This window comes from Carcharhinus amblyrhynchos, chromosome 12, assembly GCF_965287045.1.
Source record: "Carcharhinus amblyrhynchos chromosome 12, sCarAmb.v2.hapA, whole genome shotgun sequence".
In the NCBI taxonomy this organism is placed as follows: Eukaryota; Metazoa; Chordata; class Chondrichthyes; order Carcharhiniformes; family Carcharhinidae; genus Carcharhinus; species Carcharhinus amblyrhynchos.
In genome coordinates this window covers 45,807,430-45,833,966 of record NC_137335.1, presented here as the reverse complement: position 1 = coordinate 45,833,966, position 26,537 = coordinate 45,807,430, and the positions used below count along the sequence as shown (strand labels likewise).

Genomic DNA, 26,537 nt, shown 5'->3' with positions numbered 1-26,537 from the left:
CATGATTATTATAGGGTGCTGGAGGAGTATGTCACTTTTACTTAACTTAACACCAAAATAATTGCTTTGAGAAAAGTTTTATAAGTGGAATCTGGAATACAAAGTAATGTGGAACACAACAACCATCATGGATTGTCTTAAAAACTTATCTGGTTCACTAATTTCCATTAAGGAAGGAAATCTGCTGCTGTATATGGTTTGGCCCAAATTTGACTCCAAGCCAACAGCAATATGGTTGACACTTAATTGCATTCTGGAATGGTCTAGTAAGCCATTCAGTTCAAAGGCAATTGAACAACATTTAGATAATGAATGATGGCTTTTGCAGTGACACCCACATCCCATGAAAGAATAAGGAAAAATATATCTGCACAATAATCACTTTTGGATGACAAAGTTCTGTCATTACATCAAGCTTGAAAATTGTTTGGAATGTTATTGGGTGAAGACTTAATACAATAATATTGAATTTCCTTTCACCACTTATTTTATAGAAGCATTAACCCATTTATTTTAAATTGACTTATACTTGCATTAAGATATTGGTAAGTAATATCGCTCAGTAATTTTTAATACATGACTATTTACATGCACTGCAAATATGGTTTTACAACATACTGAAAACAAAGATAATAAAAAAACAAACCTGCCTCCAAAATTCAACCCATTACTACGTTACTTAGCTTTTAAATCTACTGAGTAACTTGATTTTGGCTTATAAAGTATTCAGTAAATAGAGGCATTTGTGGAAAAGCATCAGCATTCCAAAGGTTAAACATAACATGACTATATTGAGAAATAAAATGATGTTGCAAAAGATACTGCAATTATTACAAATATGCAGGTATCTTTATAGAATGATGGTGATTGATTTGTCTCTCGAGTAAGTGCGTTAAGGATACCTTCACAGTCCCGCTCAATCTGCCCATTGCAGTACAATGCATCAGAAATTAGATCTGGAAGTCGCCCATTCAGGTCTACTGAAGCCAAACAGCCTTGAAATCCCTCCCTTGATGCCACCAGCTTTGGTAATGTTTTGTACATGTCTTTGGCAATTCCTCCAATATACAAGTCTCCTATGGATTAGAGAAAATATAAAATATAATTAACTCAATAAGTTTTGAGATTATGTTAATATGCTCAAACAGCAGTTCTGGTAATGGAAAAATTACAATTTATATTATGCTCACAGCAATGGCATCACATCAGTTGTGTTGTTACAATGGTATAAAAGCACCAGTCACTCAGCAGGGATTATGTAAACAGGTTGAGGGTTCATATATTTAGAATGGGCACAAAATAATATTTATACATAAAATACGAAACTTTAGGACATCCACAGCAGTGTTGCATGCTTTTCCCAAATACAAAAGTGGAACTAAAACTGGATCATATGACACACTTCCCTTCTAGTGATGCCATGCTGCATAGTGGCAGTGACGGGATTGTGGAAGCAACCTGTTATCCCAACTCTAAATTTGGCAATTAGGCACATTGGTCATCTCTTCTTGCAGTTTTAAAAGTTGCTTCCTAGGCATATCAATAAACTGAATATAGCAATATGAGGCTGTGCCATAGATCTGCTAGATATACTGCGTAATTCTCAAATAATTGGGTACTTGGTAGAGTAGGCAACAATAGAGTCAGTGCCATGGACATGAGAGTTCAGATGCAAATTTGGACCAAGGATGGATAGGAACTTCATGTGAAATCAGTATTTCTTTGTGCTGACTTAGCATATACTCTTGACATGCCTTGCTCCTCTTGGTGATAATTTCAATTTCATTGGGTTACCTGGCCAATAGTCTTTCTTGCAAGTTTTCACGTCTGACCTGTCCATGTACGAATGATGAAGTTCTTTAAGAATATCAAGTTGCAGAAAATCTAGTTTTACGACCTGGCTGCCTTTCAAAATGACTTCCCAGCAGATGCCTAGCTCACTAAGATAAGCTAAAATTATCTTATGCTTGTGAACAAATTAAATTGAATCAGGCAACCTTTCAACAGTTCTATGCCACTATGTCTGTGATGTAGCATTTGTCATTGTTTCTTCTTGTAGCTGCTGACATTTGCATTGTGCAAAATGTATCAGATAAATTTGTAGAATATTTTCAAGTTTTATGTCAATGAAGTCAACTTGTAGATCATTTCATATATCTTCCATTTTTTCTGGATTGGGCAATCTTTTAATTTCATGCAACCATCAAATTACCTGACTTGTACATAATCTCACAGTAGTAACTTGAATCTTTATCAAGAGACATTGCAATCTTGATGGTCTGGCACTGACAGAGACATTGAACAAATGGTTGGGCAGTGTGGAAGTTGTCAGATGCAGCAAGTGTTAGCGCCACCAATGAACGTGCACTCTTGAAAAGGGCTGGGCTATCAGAGACCATAGTTTCATGTAGATTTTGCTGGATCTTAGAAGATGCCCATTCTAAGTGGCTGGATGTTCAGCTCATGCAATCCACTACAGCAATGTTACAATTGAGAAACTGAGGCAGATCTTGCAATCCAGTCTCCCTGAAGTGTTGATATTGGACAAAGGAATGGAATTCACAGCAAATGAATTTCAGACTTTTGTCAAGTCTAATGGCATTCATCAAGTTAGGTCAGCCCCCTATCATCCTGCCTCATCTGGACTAGTGGACTGAGCCATGCAGATGTTCAAGGCTTCCATAAAGAAACAGGTTCATTCGCAAGTTCTTTGTTGTCCTGCAACAGTATACTGCACACCATCACGGGATAATGCCTTCTGAGCTGCTAATGGATTGGCACCTTGTACCTGCGTGGACTTGGTGTTCCCAAAGTTGTTGGGGAGAGTGGAGACTAGGCAAGCCTTTCAGAAAGAGCATCATGACTCTCTGAAAGGTGACAGATCATTTAACAGGCTGACCTTGTGCTGGCACAGAATTTTGGTGGTGGACCTGCCTGGATGCCAAGAAGAGTTGTGAGGACAAAGCCAGTCTCCGATCTGGTGAAGGCACAGATCCGTTGAATTCAGAAGCATGTCAATAATGAGCTTTAAAAGGGGGACACCTGTATTTAAATAGATGAACCATAAATCCAAACTACCAGTGTGCTGCTTTGAGTAATTTTCGGAATTGTTCAGGCGTTCAATTTGCACTGTCGGGTGGAGGTAATCTCAGCATTCAGAACAAGTAGAGAAATTATTACCATATTTCAAATTATCTTTACAGAAGAATTGCTGATGCTCCCAGAAGGGTATTATTTATTTTCAGCGTGGACACTATCTTTGCATAATAGCTTTTACACTGACATCCCCAATGCAATAAACTAGAATGTATGATGATCTTTAGTTCCTATGCCCATCATGATAATATCATTGGAAATTTCTTAAAAGGTATCTGAAAGTAATGCAACACTCAGCTCTTTTACACAATGAATGTCACACAGAAGCAAGCTCAGGGCACATACAGTTATCTAATTTTCCAAAAGGTATGTGTGTGTCAGTGCACTTACGTCAAGTAAGCATATATCTTTATTACTGTGTGAACTTTGTACTGCATTCTGCAACCCAATGTTTTTACATGTTATTATTCTCCTTTCTATCAGTTTATGCTTCTGATGTAGAATCCAGCTTTATTCATTTAAGAAATATTAGTGATTTGAGGACTGAATCCACTAACCAACTCGATTCAAATCTTTGGTTTACATCAGCCCTTCCGGTGCTTTTACTGAAGTGCTTTACAACTACGTACGATGCATAGTATACATAAAGCTACTTGAAAGCTATTCTGTTCCCATATGCAACAATTGCCCCCCATTTTTTATGCTGTGAATTAAATAATCATTTCAAGTAATAGTGGCATACAATCAACAAGATATTTTTCATAAGTGGAAAATTAAGTATCAGTTAGCTGTCAATTTTACACCATTTCATGCATTTTTAGACCACAAAATAAACATTTCTAAATCATAGAATTAAAAATTGGTTACAGTACAGAAGGCCATTCAACCTTTCTTTTTGTGACAGCCCTTTGAAGGAGCATTTCACCAAATGTCACTCCTATGCCTTTCCTCACAGCCCTGAACATTCTTCCTTTTTGGATAATAATTCAAGTGCCATGATTGTCCCCGTCTCCAAGACACACTCAGGTCATGCAGATCCTAACCACTTGCTATGTGTAAAAAGCTTTTCCTCATGTCATATTGCTTCTTTTGCAAATTACCTTAATGCTCTGCCCTCTGGTTCTCAATCTTTCCACCAATGGAAATGATTTCTCCATTTCTATTATGTCCAAGCCCCTGATGATTTTGAATGCTTCCAGTAAATCTCTTCCCAACATTCTCTTCTCCAAAGAAAATAATGGCAACTTCTCTTGTCTATCTGTATGACTGCAGTTCCTTATCATTGGAAACTATTCCTGGTGAATCTTTTCTGCAGTCTGTCTAATGCCTTCATATCATCCCAAAAGTGTGGTGCCAGACCTGGATACAATACTCCAGTCGATGCAAACTACTAACATAACTTCTTTGCTTTTGCACTATATACAGCTCAGAGGTGAGCACACCTCCACTTGGACAGGTTGACCCAAAGTGATTTAATGGCTGGCTGTCAGGCTACTTCCAAGAGCTGCTGGCCAATCAAATGATGGGAAGTTATTTTACCCCAGCTTCAACACAGGGAATGGTGACCACAGCCGGAACTGCAGGAAATCCCCAGTGAAAAGGAGGCATGGGACTGAGCATAGAGATACATATGGGATTTTGCCTTGGACAGGCTGTTAGGGCTTACTTCTGAAAGGCAGGATGGGGAGTGAAATGTATCTGGGGGAAAAGGACCTCCAGCCCAAATGAAAGGCAAACCACTTTCATCAGCTGACAACAAGGCTGCCAGGTGATCTCCACCCACAGCCTCACAGTTAAAATCTGAGGAGTGGCTGAATGAGCTCATAAGTAGCAATTAGTCATGCTACAATTTTATTATCTCACCACTGGGGGCAATATTGCATCACAGCTTCATATCCAGAATTTATTCAAATTCCCTGTCTGGGAGCAAGCTTGATTAACCAGCATGGCTCCCTGACAACACAGAATCCTAAGGAGGCCTGAATCTTGTTTAGTGGTAAAATAGGGATGCTCTGGATATTGTGGGGTGAGGAGGTATGCTGTTAATTGTGATCAGCCTATAATTGTATCAAAGATCACCTTTGAAAGATCATCAACCTGAAATGGGGTCTGAATTTTTAATTCATTCCAAAGGGCAGGCATCTTTGCAAGTTACATGCTCAATATCGCCCCACCTGCACACTTCAGGTACGTTATATGAGATGCTAATATTGGGGGGAGGGTTAACGAAAATAACAATGGACTACAGAATCTGAGCAAAGTGTCTTTCTCATATTTCACCCTCAAGGATAATCCAGGAATTCCTGACAACAGAGCAAAAGTAGCTCATATCTATACTTGCATAACACTCCAGTTCAGGTTTAGAGCCAATTTGCGCCTTGGGCATTCTAACTGAATTTGAATAGTAAAAATCCAATGAGACAGTGATCAGTCTGAAGAAATCCTAGAAGTTCTCGGACTCAATGCAGGAAATGAAGATTGGAAGATAATTCTGAATTCTAAAATGACATTCCCTTTTCAAAAAACAGAAGCAATTATGTTTTATTTATCATTGCGTTTACCTTTCAGATCTAGATTTCTGGCTCCAACTGTATTTTGAGTTATGAGTTTGGAGTTGATCTTCACAGTATGCAAGTTGTTTGTGTCCCTTGAAATCAGCACATTATGCCATTTATTGTCATTCAGTGGTTTGTCAGAGTTGCCTTTAATGAGGGAAGGACCAGTACCTAAATCGAATACGTAGTGCAAGTACCTGTACGGACAAAAATAAGGAAGTCAGTTCAAGATTACAACAAAAATTGGATGGAATTAAATGCCCCCTCCCAAGGTAAGTTTGGTAGGAAAATGGGGGCCCTTTGCAGGAAGAAACTGTGTAGGGACTCAATTGCCTGCCCAGTTCTGCCCCAATGAAGTTTGGGACAGGAAGACTCCATAGACAATAGAATCATAAAATCCCTACAATGCAGAAAGTAGTCTTCCGGCCCATCGACTAATTATCTGAAAGAGCATCAGAGTCAACCTCCCCCCCGACCTATCCCTGTAACCTCACACATTTACCACATCTAATCCACCTAATCTGCACATCTTTGGTTTCCTTCAATTGTCCAGAGAACCTTGAGGAAACTCACACAGATACGGGGATAATGTGCAAACTCTACACAGTTGTCTAAAGCTGAAATTGAACCCGGGTCCCTGGTGCTGTGAGGCAACAGTGCTAACCACTGTATTGGTATGTCATCGCTCATGGATAGCCTTTCCACCCTGCTGCCAACTTAAGCTCTTAAGTATGTAATTAATGCCCACTTAAGGAACTTCTCTCTCTTCACCACTGTTATCAACCAGCAGCAGGCTGGGGACTCACCAGTGGGAACCCTGAAGAGTAAACCCTATTGCAGCCAGTAGAGGGAAAGGGGGTGGGGAAGGGGATAGACAGGTCTTGGAGGTCTTGTTCAAAGTGTCTGATTGAGACACCAGGCATTGGTAAGTGGGGCTGGTGAGAACCACCCCTGCCTTGCCTGACAAACCCCTTCCCTTGCTCTGTGGCCCCCAACTACATGGCCTTCATCCCAACATCACCTGTGGAATGCCAACCTCTGATTGATCAACAGGTCTTGAGAATTGGGATACCTGCCACTGGTTCCTTAATCTTGAGGAAGACCCGCTGATTTTCACTTGGTTGGCACCTAATTTGTCAGGCTTTCCTAAAAAGGGGCAACATGGGGCTCTTGCCAACTGGTGGGCGTAACCCACTTCACCTCTATTAAAGACTGCTCATTGATTCCTCTGTTCACATAAAATCAATTACAAAACAATATAATTCTTAATTACGTAACTATAAAATAATTTATACATAGATCAATTTTTCCCTATACACTATAAATGGGGACAATTCTGGCCACAGCTGTAAAGTGTCCTGAATCTTCATCAGGATATGAATGAATAGAATTATAACATTCACACAGTCTCCAAAATTATAAACACAGCAGATGTGAGAACTCAACTCCAGACATTTATCTCAAATCCAATGAGTGCAACCATACCCTTTAACAAGTTCAATCACAATGAAGTCATTGCCATCCCCACTGTTGAAGAGTATCAGGCCATCAGCTGATGTTGTCTTGAATTGGAAGAACAAGTGCATGGACGTGTAGGCTTGCAACGTGGACAGTGCAACGTAGCTGGATTTTGTCTTGAAGGTCACAGGATCAGCAATAATAATTTTGAAACCAAATCTAGCATTGAGCTCGCAGTAGTCAATATCACCAATTTTGCACAGATCAATATAAGGCATGCCATTGAACATTAGGCTCTGTAAATGGCCGATGAAATTTGAAGGGACATTTGATATGTATCGTCTCTCTGTCACAATGCCAGTTTCAATATTGTGGAACTCAAGACGAGTATGATCCCCTGTCATTTGATCTAAAATAAGAAGCAAATATTAAAAAAAACTTGTTGTTTAAAAAAGTACAGGGTTTAATGACATATCGTTGAAAGAGCTGACTACCACATACTGTTTAAATTCTGTACTTAATACCTACACATGCACCCATCAATTCCAAATCTATTTGTTTTCATTTACATCTGAAAACATCCAACAATTTTCCCATAAAAGACTTGTCAATTGTCAGGTTATATATTATGGATAATATTTATTCTTCAAAATAGTGCAGAAGGCCAACGTTTTTCAGTTATCACAACACAATTCAGTGCGTACAAATTTTTTCATGCAAACTATCACACTGTCCAACAGATGGCAGCAAACATGTACTTATGTTGGCAACAAGGTGAAGAATTTTCAGCATTAGTCCATAACTTAAGAATGCAATTTATAATTCCACCATTATGTAATTCATAGACACAAGTGTTTGATCATTCATCAGCTTCTCATGTTTACTAAAGCATTCCTGTCAGCAAAAAGGAACAATGGAATATCTTGTTCCTGCATTTTGCTTTTCACTTGTTTTTTGCGGTATATTTTGTTATACAATAAAGCCAACTTTGCATTGTTAAATTAATTGATGAATATCACTGACTACAAATAAAAAAGCAATGAACTGTAAATGAAATAAAGGTTCCACTCATCAGTCATTATACTTAAAAGGTTTATTTTTTTTTAAATTGCCATTTGTGTATATAAGAGATTTTTATGCAGGAAATATGACAAAATAAACCCTTAAAAAACATCAGTCTCAAATTAAAATACATCTTCACACAAGCTTGCATCTTAAAATATATTTATTTTTAATGTGTTCCTGTTTAATGTTGGAAATCACAGTTTGATTTAATGAAAGACATAGAATGAAAATGGTAAAATCAGGTCCTAAGTGCTGAATCTGGGCGCAATTCAGGTCCAACTTAGAAATCTGCTTTCAGGCGCCCCCATATGCACTGAGCCTGAAATTTGTGTGTGGGTGGGGCTTTGTGCACCGAGACAATTAGAGCTCTGAACTGCATATGCGCAATTGGAAAAAAATTTGAAAAAGCATGGTCCCAGGCCGCAGAAAGCGGATAAAGCGGCCTGGGAGCAAAAAGTGGGAGCAATGGCCCCTACTGACATTACTGTCCCCCTTACCCATCACTCCCCTGCTACCCAGATCGATCAGAACCCCCTGGCCCTACCCCCACACCGATCACCTGCAGAGTGGCAGCGGACCCCTCTGCCCCCCCACTCCCATGAGCAATCGGACCTTCCCCCCACACATCAAAGAATGATCTGGCCTTAGTCTCCCCACGCCTCACCACCCGCTCCCCAGAGGGGCACCTGGCCCACCGCCTCCTCCCTCCCTCCCCACCAGAGAATGGTCAGCCTCACCCCCACCATCAGACAACAAATCGGCTCTCCCCGCCACCCCCCATCACCAGACAACAATCGCCTCCCTCCTCAACTATCAGAACTACATCTGACCCACCTCCCCTTCCTGCCCCCTCAACTAGGCAATGATCTAGCCTCACTCCCCTCCCCCCCACCAGAGAATGATCTGGCCCTCCTCCCTCCTCCACCACTGATCTGAGTCAGAGAGGCGTTGGAAGCTCTGAACTCGCCTCTTCAGTAGCTGGAGGGCCCAATTCAAACTTTCATTCAGTAGGTTCATTTTGGCGCAATTCTGGATCGGCAAACATGGCGATAAAGGGGGAAATGCTGATAAAGTTGGGCAGGCAGTTCAGTAATTCAACTGAATTGCATGCAAATGCATTTAAATCGCTGTTGCGCCCACTGTGGGTGCGAATCGGACGGCCGCCATTCCTGGGTTTCGATTAAGTAGCCATCTGTGCAGATGCAGGCGTGGATCACGCTAATGGCCTCACACCCGCGTTTACCACGTTTTCACGCCCGAAAACGGGCAATGTTAAAATAGGGCCCATATCGTAGTGAACTGACTACTTTGCTTGTGCCAAATGGCACTTCAATGCTTCAGAGCATGGCAACAAACCGAAGATGTCAATCGGGATCAAAATTGTAAAGGTTGTGCTCGGCAACACACTAACTGCTGGGCTAATCGATCTCGCAACTGCCAAAACGTGTTACAGTAGAAGTTAGGAAGACACGGCAGTAACAGTCTCTGGATCCTGGGTGAATGCAAACACTTTAACGAACAATAAAAAAAAAATCAATTTCACCTTGTGGTACCTTCTAGATCTTTTGTAATTGAGCAATGACTGTAAGCATTTTTAATGTGCTTTCTTCTCCCCTTGAATAGTTAGCAAAAAGACGAATGTGTCCATAACAGATGCTGATGATTATTTTACCAAATTTATTCAGAGCAGGACGCTCGTTTATTTTTATATTCTCAAATGTAAAAGCGGCCTCTTTTGACTTCAGTTTGTGGATGAAACATTACAAAATACAGGCAAAAGCTTCTTATCTCCTGTCTCAAGCACATACTTTAATTGCAATTTCAACGAAACACCCATGACAGTACTTTTATGATTGTCTTTTTTTTGATGTTTGGCAAAATCTTAACAAAAAGAGTGATGTTTTTGGCAGGAAAAGTAGGATGTTTCTATCCAGAGAAAATTGGTGGGGCCTCAACACGCCAGTAAAGCTTGACTACACAGATTAGAGAGCCACTGCCAGCCCTCTGATTATTGGGGGGGGAGGGAGCGGGAGCAGCCAATCATCGGCTCCTTTAAGTTTATTTTTTTTATCAGTGTCACAAGTAGGTTTACATTAGCACTACAATGAAATTACAGTGAAAATCCTCCAGTCACCACACTCTGGCACCTGTTTGGGTACACTGAGGGAGAATTTAGCGTGGCCATTGCATTTTAACCAGCAAGTCTTTCAGACTGTGGGAGAAAATTGGCATATCTGGAGGAAACCCACATAGACATGGGGAGAACATGCAGATTCCGCACAGACAGTGACCCAATCCGGGAATCGAAACTGAGTCCAGGTGTTGTGAAGTAGCAGCGCTGACCACTGTGTGCTTATCCCCTTATCATCAGCCCCTTCTCCCCTCTCCCCATCCTCCCATAGTTGGGGCCGGTACTCACCCCTCCATCCCATTGCCATGGGCCCAAACGGCCATCACTGAGATCCCCAGCTCCTCTGTCCGCGCTGACCCTCCATCACATTTAAATGAATTCTCCCCTCCCCCATGAGGCTCCCACTGGGGTCTGCCACTTTGCACAGGTTGGCACTGTCAGGTTGGCACTTCTAGGTGGCATAGGCATGTTGCCAACCTAGCAGTGCCAACCTGTGCCCAGGGAAGTCCAAGAACATTATCAAGTCACTGTGGTTCCCTCTCCCCTGGGGACTATACTCAGTTTCACACAGCTGGGGGATCCCTATGACAGGTTAACATCTGGGTGAATCTATCATAAACTGCACCAATGTGATGTCACATCAGCGCGGTTTGAAAATACAGCGGGGGGGGATTCAATATCTGGCAAGGGGCATGTTAATATTAAAATTTATTGAAAAGTATGTAAATCAAGGCCATGCTCATTATGGACGTGAACCTGATGACGTTACTGGTGAGGGATAGGGAAGATCCGAAATCACGATCTCATCAGCGAGATCTGTAATTTCCAAATGTTGAGTCGGCAATTCGGCGGACGGTGGGAGTAGATTCAAGATTGCCCCAACAAGTGAAACTGCCTCATATTTGTGCAGTTTTAGAGTGCCTTTAAAATATCTCAAGGTGCTTCACAGGAGTGATTAAAAAAAAGGATATCATGTCACATATGGTGATATTATTTGCTTATATAGTTGTGAGAAATTCTGTTCAATAATGCTTCTGTCATGTGTTTTGACACATTTTACCATGTTAATGGCACGACACAATGTTATTGTTGTTGATGAAGCTGGGAGAGAGATAGAGATATACGTCATTAGAATAAATATAGAAGCAGATAACATGCTTACAAATGATGTTAGAGGGGTAGCACATATGGAGAAGGGGAGACAGTCACAGTTAGATACTTGGTGACTTGAAAGTTGATCTTGAAGAGAAGGGAAGACGAAACATTACTGGTGAAGCATTTGCTATGCACAAATTGCACAAAACCATGTGGTCCCATTAGATGGGGATAATAGAAGTGATGGTCAGTTGCCTATAATGAAGAAGCTGCAGAGGATGAGAATGAATACAATATCATGGTGATAAGTTACTCTTTATTACTTTCAGTGATTATTTTCAGTGGCGTGCCATATGAGTTCAGCCCAAGGTGGAAGTTGGATGAGTTGGCATGTTGGATGTAAGATAATTTGATATTAAGTCATGGGAATGGGTACAGGGTATGAAGTGGCATAGAGAATGCAAGGGGCCATGAAGAGTGGGCAAAGGCCCTGAGGTAGCATGGGTTGACATGGATGAAGTCTATGTGTGTTGAAGGGTTAACCAGTGGTAAGAGCTGAAGTGATGTTTCATGGTTTATTCTTTTTTCTATATTTTAGTAAGGGCACACAATCAATGAGGGAAAACTTTGGCCAGAGTCCAAATGAGTATACTTGAGAACCGGGTTCAAATTGAAAATTGAGACAGCAACTGAGTGAGTCTATTTGGGAATTTGGTTCGAAGTGGCAATTTAATGCAACAGAATGAAAGAGGTGTTGAGGGTGAAGTTTACGACAAGAAGTGTGACTTGGGATAGAGTGCTGGACATTGAATAATTTCAGGAATAAAGGAAAGAAGAAAATGAGGTGCTCATTTGCTTTTTGTTTTCTAACTTTCTCAGCCTTCAGGAAGTGTTCATACTTTGCGAGTTATTTGGCAAATATCTTTTAAAGCTTATTTATTAGTGTCACAAGTAGGCTTACAATAACACTGCAATGAAGTTATTGTGAAAATCCCTGATCGCCACACTCAGTGCCTATCCAGGTACACAGAGAGAATTTAGCATGGCCAATGCACATCTTTTGAACTGTGGGGAGAAACCTGGAGGAAACCTATGCAGACATGGGGAGAATGTGCAAACTCCACACAGACAGTGACCCAAGCCAGGAATCGAACCTAGGTTCCTTGCACTGTGAAGCAGCAATGCTAACCACTGTACCACTCCAGATAAATGACTGTGGCTTAGACTATTCCTCAGGTCCAAAATAGTCTAGAAATTGGTGGTAGTACAAGCAAAAATGAAACATATGATTGAGCAAAATCATTAATATTTAATTAGAACACTTTAAGGATGGGTGATGAGTCACAACTGCAGCATGTGGGATTCCTTAATGCCAGTTTAATCCAGGGTAAACACGTCTGCAGTAAATGCTTGAAGTTTGAGCAGTTTCGGCTAGAGTTTGAGCTGGAGGCTCAACTACAGACACTGATGCAATAGGGAGAGAAAATTACTAGGATTATTTGTACCAGGAGGCAGTCAAACCTCTTTGGGACGGTCTTCTGATTTGGTCAGTGATCAAGGACAGCAGGGTATGACTGCAAATGAGGCAGATGAGGGAAATAAGAAATACAGGAGCCTCAGCTATTGCAATTGTCATTATAATTGTCCAAGAGGTTTGAGGTCTTTTCAGTTTGTTTGGATGAAAGTGGAGGCTGTAAGGTGGATGAGCTAACTAACCACCTGCCATGATACAGGAAGCCTTTCAAGTGGGGCAGTAAGAAATAATGTGGTGGTATTAGGCAATGATCAGAGGGATTGACATCATTCTCTGCAGTAAAGAGTGCGAGTCCAGACAATTGTATTACCTACCCAGTGCCTGGGTTTGGGACATTTGCTCAGGGCTGGAGGAACTGGGAGGGCAAGGACCCAGTTGTCATGGTCCATATAGGTAAAAATGATATAGGCAGAACAGAGAAAGACATTCTGCATGGTCAACATGAGGACCTAGGCACCAAAATAAGAAGCAGAACTTCATTGGGCATAATCTCTGAATTATTACTCAAGCGATGTGCAAACTGGCATAGGATGAATCAGATTAAAGAGATGAATATATGGTTCAAAGACTGTTGTGGGAGACGCACTGGCACCAGGTCTGAGGAAAGTGGGATATGTATTGTTGGGATAGTCTGTACTCTAACTGCACTGGGGCCAGTATTCTTGTGAGCTGAGTAACTGGGGAAGTAGAGAAGATTTTATAGCGGGGTTGAGGGGTCAAATTTGGGAGGATGTGATACATCAAAGAGCAAAGAGCAGAGACAAGGTAAAAGAGAAAGGCATTATTACAGAAAATGAAAAACAGATCATGACAAGAAGGATTAATGTAGTAGCTGACCCCTTTAAGGGATGGACATCGGGAGGGTCATTTGACCTGTTTGCTCAGTAGGGAACAAGCGCAGGGATTTTGGTGCAGAGTGTGGACTTTTGTAGCTACAACATATCCTAGAGCTAGAATGTTAACATTGTGAAAGTACTCTGTATTTTTATCTACTTGTAAAAGACCTGTTATGGTTCATTATACTAACTAGTGGTCCACAATCCTTGCAATTATTGCAGACAGAAAGTACAAATCTAACAGTAGGTTAGATGAGATTAGAGGTTATAAAACAAATAAAAAGATACAAAACTTAAAGCTCTGTATCTGTATACATGCAGCATTCAAAACAAAACAGATGAACTGAAAGCATACGTGAAAATAAATTATGATTTCAGTCATTAATGAGATATGACTGTTGAAGGACATGAACTGGGACCCGAATATGAAGGGTACATAATATTTAGGAGGGACAGGAAGCGAGGAAAAGGTGGAGGGGTGGTTTTGTTAGGTAGTGATCGTAATAGCACAATACAGAAGGAAAAGTTAAATTCAGGAAACCAGGATATGGAAATTGCTTGGATAGAGATGATAAATAGTAAAGACAAAAAGAGACTTTTGGGAATTATGTACAGTGCCCTAATAGTAACTATATGGTTGGGTGGAATATAAACTAAGAAATAAATGGAGTTTGTCAGGAAGATAGGTTGATAATCATGGAAAATGTTAATTTACATATAGACTGTAAAAATCAGATGCACAAAAGGTAGCCATGATGAGGATAATTTTGGGATAATTTCTTAGAACCGTGTGTTTTGGAGCCAAACAGAGAGCAGGCTGAATGAGTCCAGGCATTGTGCAATTAGATGGGAGTAATTAATGATCTCATAATGAAGATACACCTCGGTAGCAGGCATAATATTATTGAATTTTAAATTCACTTTGAAGGAGAGAAGAGAAAGTCTGAGACAATGGCTGGAAGCTTCTGGCCATTTATGCTGGTGGGATCTTTTGGTTTCTTGGCTTTCAATAGGAAACCCCGTTGACATTAGGGTGACCAGAAATGCTGTACAAGGCAAGACTATGGACCAGGTGCTGGAAAATTGGATTAAGATGAATAGCTAGTATCTTTATTCTCTTTTTTGGCCAGCATATACACAATATGCCAAATGGTCTCTTTCTGCATTTTAACATTTCTTTGGTTCAAAATCTCCACCCACAATCTGCACACAACACAAATTATTGGCATGTTCCAGACACACAAAAAAACTGTATTCTCTGATGAGATGATTAAGAACCTAGTCAAAATATAATAAAAAAATGTTTAATTGTACATTTCAGCACCAACCTTCCAGATATTGATTTAAGCAGCAGCAACTATGGAGAGAAACTGTTAAGTTATAGCAAAGTGGAGAGTTGCTAAACTGGCAGCAGGTCCACTGGATTACACATGAAAGAAAATGCTTTTGAGTAGCTTTGCTCCCAATTATTACTAAACAATTATTTCTAGTTATTTAAAAAATAACAAAGTGAATGAAGGCAGATTGTGGATGTGCATGATGTAATGTGCAGTGATATCAAAGCATCAGAACACATCCCATAATTTGTATTCACTGGAGATCAATGATTCATGCTATCTGTAAATTAGGTTCCTTCGATTTAAGTTGCACTATTGTTACATCAATGAAAAGGATTTTCACTGTGGAGAAGTAATTACACAAGAATTCCCTGGGTAAATTTTTACGCATCCTCATTTTACTAATCACTGGTGCAAATCCAATTGAAAATTGATGCAATAAGCTGGAATATATGGAAATTAGTCTGGCCTTTACAAATATAGTTCAACCTGGACACTTTGAAATTCTTTATTAGCTTAGAAGTTAAAAAAGGGGTGGGCCAAAGGGTCTATTTCCATGCTGTAAACCTCTATGACTTCAGCATCAGAACAGAATACGAGTTTAAGTTTATTTATTAGTGTTGCAAGTAGGCTTACAGTAATACTACAATGAAGTTACTGTGAAAATATCCCAGTTGCCATACTCCAGTGCTTATTCAGGTGCATTGACAGAGAATTTAGCATAGCCAGTGCACCTAACTGGCATGTCTTTTGGACTGTGGGAGGAAACTGGGGCACCCGGAGGAAACCCACGCAGAATGTGCAAACTCCACACAGACAGTGACTCAAGCCAAAAATCGAACCTGGTCTCCTGGCACTATGAGAAAGCAAAGCTAACCACTGTGCCACTATGTTGCTCATGACACGGTATGGAAGAAGCAGAGCTTCATTTGATTCAGATCATTTCAGTATTTATCGTGTCAATCTTTTTCACATATTTTTGAAAAGTTATGTATACAGCAGCTACATTCATACCAAAAAGTCAGATAAAGTAGCAGGGCATGGCTAGTCTAAGTAGTATGGTAAGAACACAAAACTTTATCAACTTAGAACTTGAAGCGCTGCTGGAGGAAAGAGGAGTCTGGAGACACAGACTGCTCAGTGTCCATGTCAGCAAGTCAGCATGGAATATTATTCACATCACCTGGAGGTAGGCAGCACTGAGTGCCAACCACTTCGTCCTCAAGAATGCAAGTAGTCGCGAAAGAAGTTGAACAACCTCATTAGACCAGGAAAAGTTCACACCGGACATTCTACCTTTTCTCCATTGCACAGCAATATTACCATTGCAAGCTAAAAGCAATAGCTGAATGGATTCTCATAATAATAGAAGGATGTAAGAAAGAGAAAAGAGGACAAAACAGAGTTTTAGAGCTTCTAATTCTTACATATTCTTTATGCTGCCCTGGTCAGTGCACTGCAACATCCATACCAAACTAATGGCTGCTTGGAATCACAGTGGTGGAAAAGGAGAAATATCATCTGATTTAATAAGATCCATGCATTCACCATAATTTCAATGCAGTATGGTGATCAAAAAAACTAGACTGCCGAGACCCCTTTCATGGGTGGACAGGGAAGAAAGCTTCTGTGGGTCAATTTAGGGCAGAGGTTTACTTACAGCTTCTTACCCTCCTTGCCTTTTATGTTGCCTAAAAACAGAGGAATATCCAGCCCATTAAGTATATGGGGTCAAGGCATAAGAGGTGTAGGTTGTACTAAAAACGAACCTTCAGTTATAGTTTGCTAAATATTCAGATATAATGATACAATTTGTCTGCAAACATACCGCTATATTGTGTCAATATATCACTTGCATATGATGTTATTATGAGAACTTGTTGTTTATCAGTAAACCTTCGCTGCCACAAATCTAGAACAACTTCTATTTGTGTGGTTTTCATTCAATTGCAGTTAAAATAAATTATACAAATAAAATAAAGTAAAATAAACTATGCATCAGCTCCTGACTGAGAGACAGAGACAGATAATCCACTCCCAGTGATGGATTCCAGTATTTGCTGAATTACACGGTAATTATTGACTTTGTCCACTTTCCAGGAGATTTTTTTTTGCGCTTGGAATATTAAATAACAGATCCCAATCTGTATTTATTGAAGTCCAGTGCAAGAGAGTTTAGAAGTCTGTTATAGTGATATTATTAGAGTACACCTCCACTGAAACTATAATGAACTTACTGCATCTTACAAAGAAGCCCTTCATCAGACAGAGCTCACTGGAAAGTAAATGTGATTTTGAAATCCTCATCACGTTATACAAATATTCTACTTTCATTAAAGCAATGGTCTCGAGAATGATAAGAATAAATAACTATAAAAACAAAGCAAGCCATTTGTAATAAATCTTTTGAATTAGATAGTCCTGAAAACAAACAATAAAAATCATGGTTAGTAAATGACTTTGCTAATTGATAAAGTTACATTATTTTTAGAAGTATTTTGCACCTTTATCTTGAAATGTATATCTTAAATGTCAACCACATTTCTTTATTATACCGACTGCTGCACAGAGAAGATTATAATACTACTAAGAGTTCTGCTGTCACTGCAAGCTGAAATTATTTTCTGCTGAGGTGCAAATGATTGCTACTAATTGGCATGTTTGTTCACATGCCTTCATTTGGTGTGAAGTATCAAAACAATTTTTACCATTGACCTCAGACTAACTGTTACACATAGATGGGCAAATTGCTTTCATAAAATACAATTTTTCCCCAAATCGTATGAATTAATTAATAGCATATTGACTTTGCAATTTCCACATGATAAGACACTTCTCTCATTATATATACACAAACCATAGGAGTAAATATTAGGCTCATCTGCCAAAGAATCATTTCAATCACCAAGAATTTGGCAATGAATTAGCTACAAGTTCACTTTGCAATGGTGTGATCAGTGTAAACTATTCCAAGCGCAAACAAACACTCATACTGCTGGAAAAAGAAACATTTTGTCAAAGTTTTATGCCTTGCATTCAACAGGACAATTTACAAGAAAAGCAAGAGAAAACAGCAAATTTACTGTATGAGATGAGAATCCTGACTAGTTGGCAAGTAGACTCTGATTGCTAAAAGAATTGTCATGGGGTATGCATTAGAATGCTTCCTTACATAAATTAATATACAGGACCCTGTCTTTAGCAGATAGAATGTGTACACATTGTGCCAGTTTCAGTAAAAGAACTGAAGTGACAGATATTCATTAGTTCAGTCCTCAAGACAATGCCTTGACTAGAGTCAAGCTCCCTCATTTAAATTTCAAACAATGCTTGGCAGTTAACTGTCAGTGACTGTCAACTGTTTCATTCTTCATGGCAATGCCTTTACCAGAGTCCACTTGTCAAACAAGATATTGGACCTCTTGTCCTCTGGTTTTGCCTTAATTTGATATTCTCGCAAATTATCCTCATGAGTACAAGATGAAAAGCTTTGACAAAATGTCTCTTCCTTCTGCAATACTCAAGTTTTATATTCCCAGATGACAATGTAAAGCACAGTTTTCAGGAAATTGAATAGGATCAACAATAAAAGCCTGATCTTACTGGCCCAGTAAGATTGAGTGAGGGGCCAAAAATCAGGTTTGTGCCAGGCATGAACCTGATTTTTGCTGCTCGCAATTGTACCAGCCTTGCTTTGCCAGGGAGATCAGCTTCGCACCCTTAAATATTAATGACATGTCTAGCATGTCATTAGTGAGTCCTGAATGGCATTGTTTGGGCTCATTTGTACTTATCTCCTTGCCAGTCCTCTTGCTTGGTGAGAATTACAGTTGGTCTCCACCAGTGGAGACCAAAAGATGATGGCCCTGTCTGGGGACTGGGACAGGGTGGTGGGTGGAGGAGAATTAGAGGTCATTGAAGCCATTGGGTGGTCAGGGGCAATTTGGTACTGCCCACCATAACTTGCCAGGGACAGTGCCTAGAGGTGGAGTCTACAACAGGACTGCAAAGGGGGAGCCTCCAGAGTCAGGGACTCTGCAGATCAGAGGAGGCAAAGGGGGAGGGAATTCTGAGGGTGGAATTCTGGGGGGGGGGGGGGGGGGGGGGTGGTTATTGGCAGAGGGGAACTCTGAAAACAGAGGATAATTGGTGGTGGATGGGGGAGGGGTGAGACTGGCAAAAGGCGGGTGTACAAGGTGGGCCATGAAGGGGTCATGACAGTGGACTCATCAGGTGGGTCCCGATGCCGGTGACCCATATTGCCATGGGGAGTGGTGGTGGCAATGCCACCGAAGAAAAGGGGCAATCCCAACGTCTGAGAGGGGTGGGGGAGGTGGCAAGAGGTCTCCCAGTTCATTGGGAGATCAGAGCGCCCACACATTCTTTAGCTAGTTTCACCAGCAAGCTTGGACTCTGCCTCCCCTACTGGTAAAATTTGCACTTCTGTCCAAAAAAGTGAGTGTCATAAAATTGTATTTTTAAACTCATCCAAAAAACGAGTCTGAAGCTTTCCCATTTACCTGCATTCAGCATGTAAAAATGTTTTCCAAAGATCACGCCCTTAGTATCCAATGTGTATTAAAGTCTAAGAATTACAAATCCACAAGAAGTTTTATTACCTTCAACGGGTTGCATGTCATCCACTATCAGCTTCAGATACTTTCCACGACGACTCACACGAACCGTGTGCCACTCATTATCATTGAGATTTTGTCCAGCATAAAGCATTTCTGGACCCTTGCCTGCATAAGAATATGGCAATGGACAATCAGGTTTGTGAATTAAATTCAAACTTATTACATTTCATTGTACTTGAACCCCAGAGAATGAATAAAATCACTTGAGAAAGGAAAACATTTAAAGAAGTCAAGAAAAAAATCATATTACAAATTCATGCAAAATATATCAATACATAATTAAAATACCAGTACAAATGTCTGTCATGAATAGGCACAAATGTCTTCTTCATTACAGGAAATTAGTTATTTCATGCTCAACTTAATTTTGCCCTGCAACTGTTCAATTAAAAATAGAACAGTGTCACCCCTGAGATCATGAAGCATATAATATTGTTGAAGTATCCTGTCCAATACTGCAGATTTAAATTTAACTGACATCCTACCAATCTGATCTGTTTCTCCATTCAGATACAGGAGAGGGTATGGTGTATTAGCATTTTTAGCATTAGCCCATCAATTCTGGTTCACTCAATAACCATCTGATTCCCCCTTCCCTCATTAGCTCCACATTTTTTGACAAAGCCTTCAACTTGTCACATTACCATCACTCTTGAATTGACTTCCTTAACCCTTTTTCTCTTGTCAAATCCTTACCCATGTTTAAAGCTCTCGACAAAAATTACCTTTTCATGATACCTGTACCATTTTCCTGAATCTTTTGCTCACTGCCCAAAGTGCACAATGGGGTATGTCATTATGTTTAGAATGCTAGTCATAGACAAGTTATCCTTGTTGAAATGGCAGAATTAAAAAGAAATTATTCTACCATAACAACATGATGTGTGAAATGATCAGCTGAGAACATACATCTCTGAACAGTCTGATTCAGAATTTATTGTTCATTATTAGAATGTGAGCATAAAAGGCAAGACCAAATTTATTGCTCATCTTCAGTTACTCTGAAAAAGTGGTGGGCATTATTCTTGGATTACTGGTAATGGTTTAATACCACTGAGTTGCTGACAAAATCAATTTAGAAGGTTGATGAGAGTCAATCACTTTGATCAGGGGGACTAGAATCAAATATAGGCTAGGGTATGAAAGGTTGACACATTTCTTCTCCTAAAGGACATTGATGAAGGCAACCTAGCAAACTGATTGTCATTTTAACTGAGAAGTGTTTGTGTTCCCATTATCAAACTGCTATGTGGAATTTGAATAGTCGTTCTCCACACAATCATACTTACATATGAAAGGACAAATTAAAAAAGGCATCAAAGTTCACATTATCAATTTTTTAGTGCAGCCTTGCGCTCATATCTTCCCAATCAGGAGGAATGGCAACTGTTGAAATTCTTCCGCGGTTCCTTAAGAAAATAAAGCAATTTCCTGGATATGAAAATTTCTGATATAACATTTCAGACTTTGCAAAGGGTATTTGACACCAAAATAATTACCATAGAGGACACGGTGACAGAAAATCAAGTCTTCAGCCAATGGTTAGAACAGCGCAAATAATTAAATTCCAGATCAGATGTGTGGCAAAGTGAAAATGTTGCAATGCAAAGGGGTGATTTTTCTTGTTCCATCCACCACAGGATAATGGGGTGGACCATGGAAAAGTCCGTTGACCTCAGACGGGACTTTCTGGTTCCGGGGGAAGCATGGACAGAAAATCCCGCTGAAGGTCTGGCTTTCAATAGAGACGTAGGCTGGTGTTTTACCGCCTCTGATTCTGGGGTGGGCAGGGGGTGCGAGGCTCACAGAATGGAATTTTCTATTGACCTCAGGCGGAATTTTATGAGCCTCACCCAAACAAGGCCATAAAATACCAACAATAATCTCAACTCAGTTTCAAAATGCAGCAAAAGTATTTTTACGGGTCTTTTTATTTGCACTTCCACAAACAACACAGCTCATCATTCTGCAACAACTGGTATATATGAATGTTTTTATGACTCAATGGTGAAAGTTGTGGGAAATTACAGCATCTAAAATTATATTACTGGGCTACAATTAAACATTGAAATTAGGAAACTGGCAGACACCAATGAAAATATTTGAAACTTGGGAGTGGAAGATTAAGTGAAGTGCTGAATGGCATTATTTTGACCTCAACTTTTAATGGTTAGATCTACCTTATGCCTGTTTATTTGACACAATTAATCAGAAAATCTATCCTAATGTATTTTGGGTGTGATCAGTTCCAGCAACTAATACATTGCAAACACAAAACAACTCCAATATTTTCTGCTTACTGAATAAAGATAAGTCATTTTCATTTAGGATTAAATATAAGGTGTATAATAAAAATATACTATTCATACAACTCAGATCTAATAAGCCTAACATGTGTAAAACAAGAACTTAACCTGTTAGTACATGAATCTAGAAAACATTTCCAGTTTGCAAATATGAAAAACTTGAATTTCTCAGGCCCAAATGTTCACATCACTGTCTATGTCGGAATGGGCATGGATTGGCATTTAAATTATCGGCAGGATCCAATTCTGCGATTCCTTCTGCCACACATGAAGGTTGTGAGCATACACACAGCACTCCTTTTAACAGATGTGGTTGACAGCTGCTCAAAGGAGTTATAAGCAATGAAGGTTCCTGAGTCAAGTGTCAAGAGAGTAAAGTCTGGAATGACTTGATGTTTAGATGGTGTGTGAATGCTTTTTCAAGTATTCATGCATTTGTTTAAAGCTTTAAGTATGTTTTTAATGTAGTCTTTTGATCACAGGGTTTTTTTTTTAAGTTGATAAACTATTAAATTGACTATCATGGTCTAAAGTTTAGGATACATAAGGGTCCTTTCTTGAATGAATAAAGTCCTTTTCTGCATGCTACAGAGTGGACAATCAGAAAGGGATGTATGAAGGGGACCTGGTGGTTTCATTTTTACATTGATTTAATATCTTGACGCTGAGCTGAAGCGTTCTTTCAGTATCCACTAGGCGCAGAACAATGAGCCATATAATAACACTGGCAAGTCTTTTAAATGCTCATGAAATAATTAAAAGGAAACAAAAAGGCATTCAACATTCCCTTTGAAAAAACTTGCCTCTTTACATTCTCATAAATCTGTCAAACACTAGCACTGGAAGTCCCACTGAAGAAACCATTTGATACCTCTTTTATATTATTTAAAGAAGAATTAAAATGAGGCCATCTGACAACTGTATTAATAAAAATAGGCTGAATGGATGGCCAGACATCTACTTTGCCACATGACCTCAGTATGAAAGCCTGTCTGAGCTCCAAGAAGGTCTAATGGACTCAGCCCATTGTGGGTTTGTTCATAAAGCTGATAAGGGGAATGCTAGTATTGACTTATCTTTTCAAAGCCTGTGTGTTTATAATGTCTGTGTGTTTATTTGCACAAGATTAAGAGATGTGAAAGGGACAAAAGGTTTTTTCAATGGGATTTTCACTGGTTGTATCTGATTAAGAGTTATATATATTATAAAATGGACAATTTATTTCAAAGAGAATGTTGAATATCTGATTTCATGATCATTTCAAAGATCTGCTAATGTTAAAGGATTTGTTGGTCTGTTATCTAGTGAATACTGGAAGAGTGGATGTAGAGGATTCACTTGGTGTTGAAAGAGGCATTGGGGGGTGGATGGGGCAGCAAAGGCTAAGGACGTTAACAATATTAAGAAGAAGGCTGATGTTCCAGTGACTGGAGGTAAGAATACTAAACTTCTTGTGTTAACCATTTGCTTGCCTTGCCATCTATACCTTGATTATCTGTGGGGTGTGGGTGCATCCCATCACCCCCCTGCTCCTCAAGATAATAGTATTATGGACAAGCACTGCCAGCTTGGTGGTGGAGTAATGTGGTTAGATGAATTGCAAACTCTCAATTTAGTCCAAAGATTAGGTAAGATTGATTGGCCATGCTAAAATTGCCCCTCAGTGACTTGAGATGCGTATATTAGAGGGATTAGCGGGTAAAATATGGGGGTAGAGTCTGTGATCGGTGCAGACTTAATGGGCCGAAGGGCCTCTTTCTGCACTGTAGGGTTCTATGATTCCTGCCTCAAAGATAAGCATGTGATTCAAATAGGATGACTACCAGTACGTAGAACTAGTGTTTATGAAAGCATGCTTGGAGACAAAGGGCAGTCCTCTGGTTTGTAGGATAGAATTGCTTTCCTCCACCATCAACTGCACTCATCACAGGAGGCACATAATACAGTGTGTTTTATGAGAGCAAAGAACAAGACCAAACGCTGCAACCTGTAGGGGTTGAAATAGTTCAGGTGAAATTACTGAAACCAAAAGAAGCCAAGTTAAAAACAGTCATGAAAGAATCCAAGGGACTTAAAGAGGCCAAAACTAGGCTAACAGAATTAAAAGAGGTCAAGGAAGAACCTTTGGAATTTAAAAAAAAATGAAGAGAACGATGCAGAAATCAGGTCAGCAGATTCTTCCTTTTCAGTGTTAACTGAAGACCAGAGAAGTTCCAGAGACAGTTGGGAGTGGTTCACTAATCTCAGAGGACAAAGAGTTAATGTATTGATCTCAGTAGCATTTTGCTCTGGAAACAGTGTTTGAAAACACTTCATGGTCTTCCTCCATCTTTTCTGATCCATTTTCCTTCTGAAGGTGGTAGCTGCCTGTACAGTACTGTTACCTAATGCAGACTGCTTCCATCTCAGGGCACTCGTTAATATACTCTATTTCTATGGGCTGGTAGTTTACCCCATTTCAATCAGTTGCTTGAAATGTTCAAACCAATGAACATAGGACAGGCACCCAAAATGTCAGGATGGTCACCTTACACCTGTCCATCACTCAACCCAAAGTCGTCTTTAACTTACCTCGTGGGAGGGACATTTGCTAGCCCTTACCCGACACTGACATAGTTAAACAGGTGTGTGAAGTATCAGCTCTGGAATGTATACATCCTTGATTTGCCTCAGTGCCTGGCTGCTGATAATGTTTTGTTTTTCCTGAAGATAGACATGAACAGAAAGCATACAACCTTCTGCTATGGGTTTATGATATAATGTCTGCTAATAGTATAATATTGTTAAAGACACAATTATTTACTTAGGAGGCAGTGTGCTGTTCACTGGAAGCAGGATTCTCTGGGCAAGATTTTACAGCCTCGCTCGTCCCAAAACCATAAACTCCCACCAGAGGCCAATGGACATTTCCATTGTCCGTTCCCCACCCGCTCTGATTCCATGGCAGGTGGGGTGGTAAAACTCTAGCCTCTGACTCTGCACTGTTGCTGCCCTTTGAGATTTCCCATTGATATCACCCCCTGGCATCGGGAAACCCATAGACGGGAGTGCGCTCTTGGCAAGACCAGAGAAACCCGCCAGCACGAATGGCCAGAGAATTCCAGCCAATATTTCTAGTGATCTATCAAAGGGTTATTGGAAGGTTCACATTTTAGACAGGGTAGGTTCAGAAAGAATGATCCCAATGATCGGAGGAGTCCAGAACTTGGGGTAAACCTTTTAGAACTGAAGTGAGGAGACATCTTTTTCACCCAGAGAGTGGCAAATGCATGGAATTTACCACCAGAGAATGTAGTTGAGATCAAAATGTCAGATTTCAAGAAGAAGTTAGAAATAGCTCTTGGGACGAAAGGGAGAATCAGGATATTGAATTTGATGATCAGCCAAGATCAGAATGAATGGCAGAGAAGACTCGAAGGGCCGACTCCTGCTTCTAGTTTCTATGTTTATTGATCCAAGAAATGTACATCAATTCCTCATAAAGATATGTCAATATAGTGAAATGATGATAAAACCCATTGATACAGTACAAGCAAAGAATGGCAACATGACCAATGATAGCTGTGGTATTATGCAGTACAATCAGTCCTGATGAAAAGTGGATGCTGAGAATCATGTATTATAAGACTAGAAAGAAAATATCGGAGATAATTTATGTGTAAAATAATTCTGAATTTGCACATTGGCAGTGTATAATTTAGACGATATGATCTGTGATCCTACCATTGCTGTACTCAAGTATGGCTGATCTACTAAAATTGAACTATTTTCTAAAGATTAAACTAAAGTACTTGTATCTCCTCATCAATGGCTACAGAATACCAAATTATTGCCAACTTTAAAAAAATGGCTGCACTCCATTAGGATCTCATTTGTTGCAAGCTGCATTCCCTCAGAGAATGAGGCTATCACATCTTCCCAGACCCTCTGGTTAAGTAACCTTGTCTATAACTTGACATCCTCACAGTTTCTTTCCAAAAAAAAAAATTTCCAAACAGGTGCACATATCCTTTGAAATCAGTCATCTGTTATTACCCAAAGTAAATAAAAGGTGATTATATTGGAGATCAGGGAACTTCTTTTTGTCATTTCATTTTATAACTAAACATTATTTCCAATATGTTTGTGCCCATTCATGACTGACCACAGCATTTCAGAAACCTTAAAAGAAATCAGAATAATACACAAGCTAGAATAAGACAGTAGTTATTTTCTAAATTGATGTAACATTAATACACAATAAGACACAAAAAGTCATTTTATTTACCACTATGCTGGTACAGTACCTCTACGTTACATGAAATAGCTTTTTGCTTCACAAGTATAAATTCCTGAGCATGCCAATGTCCTTTATGTTACGGACTAGATGTAAATATAGAAAGTAAGACTGGACTGTGACTTTATAAGATAAATTCAAGCTACATATTACAGAAGTTTCAGACTATATAGTAGAAATTAAAGTATGTAATTAGGGAAGGTATTACCAT

At 39.7% G+C, this 26,537-nt stretch overlaps 1 protein-coding gene across 1 annotated transcript in view; it reads right to left on the bottom strand.

The window, feature by feature from the left end:
- nrxn1a (neurexin 1a) overlaps positions 1 to 26,537 on the bottom strand; it is a 1,747,513-nt gene that overhangs the window by 736,701 nt on the left and 984,275 nt on the right. Inside the window, exons 13-16 of the mRNA XM_080200471.1 lie at positions 19,727 to 19,849; positions 7,137 to 7,518; positions 5,658 to 5,848; positions 903 to 1,076 (exon numbers count right to left, since the gene is read on the bottom strand). Coding sequence (XP_080056597.1) covers positions 903 to 1,076; positions 5,658 to 5,848; positions 7,137 to 7,518; positions 19,727 to 19,849 — 870 coding nt within the window. The remainder of the gene's footprint in view (positions 1 to 902; positions 1,077 to 5,657; positions 5,849 to 7,136; positions 7,519 to 19,726; positions 19,850 to 26,537) is intronic.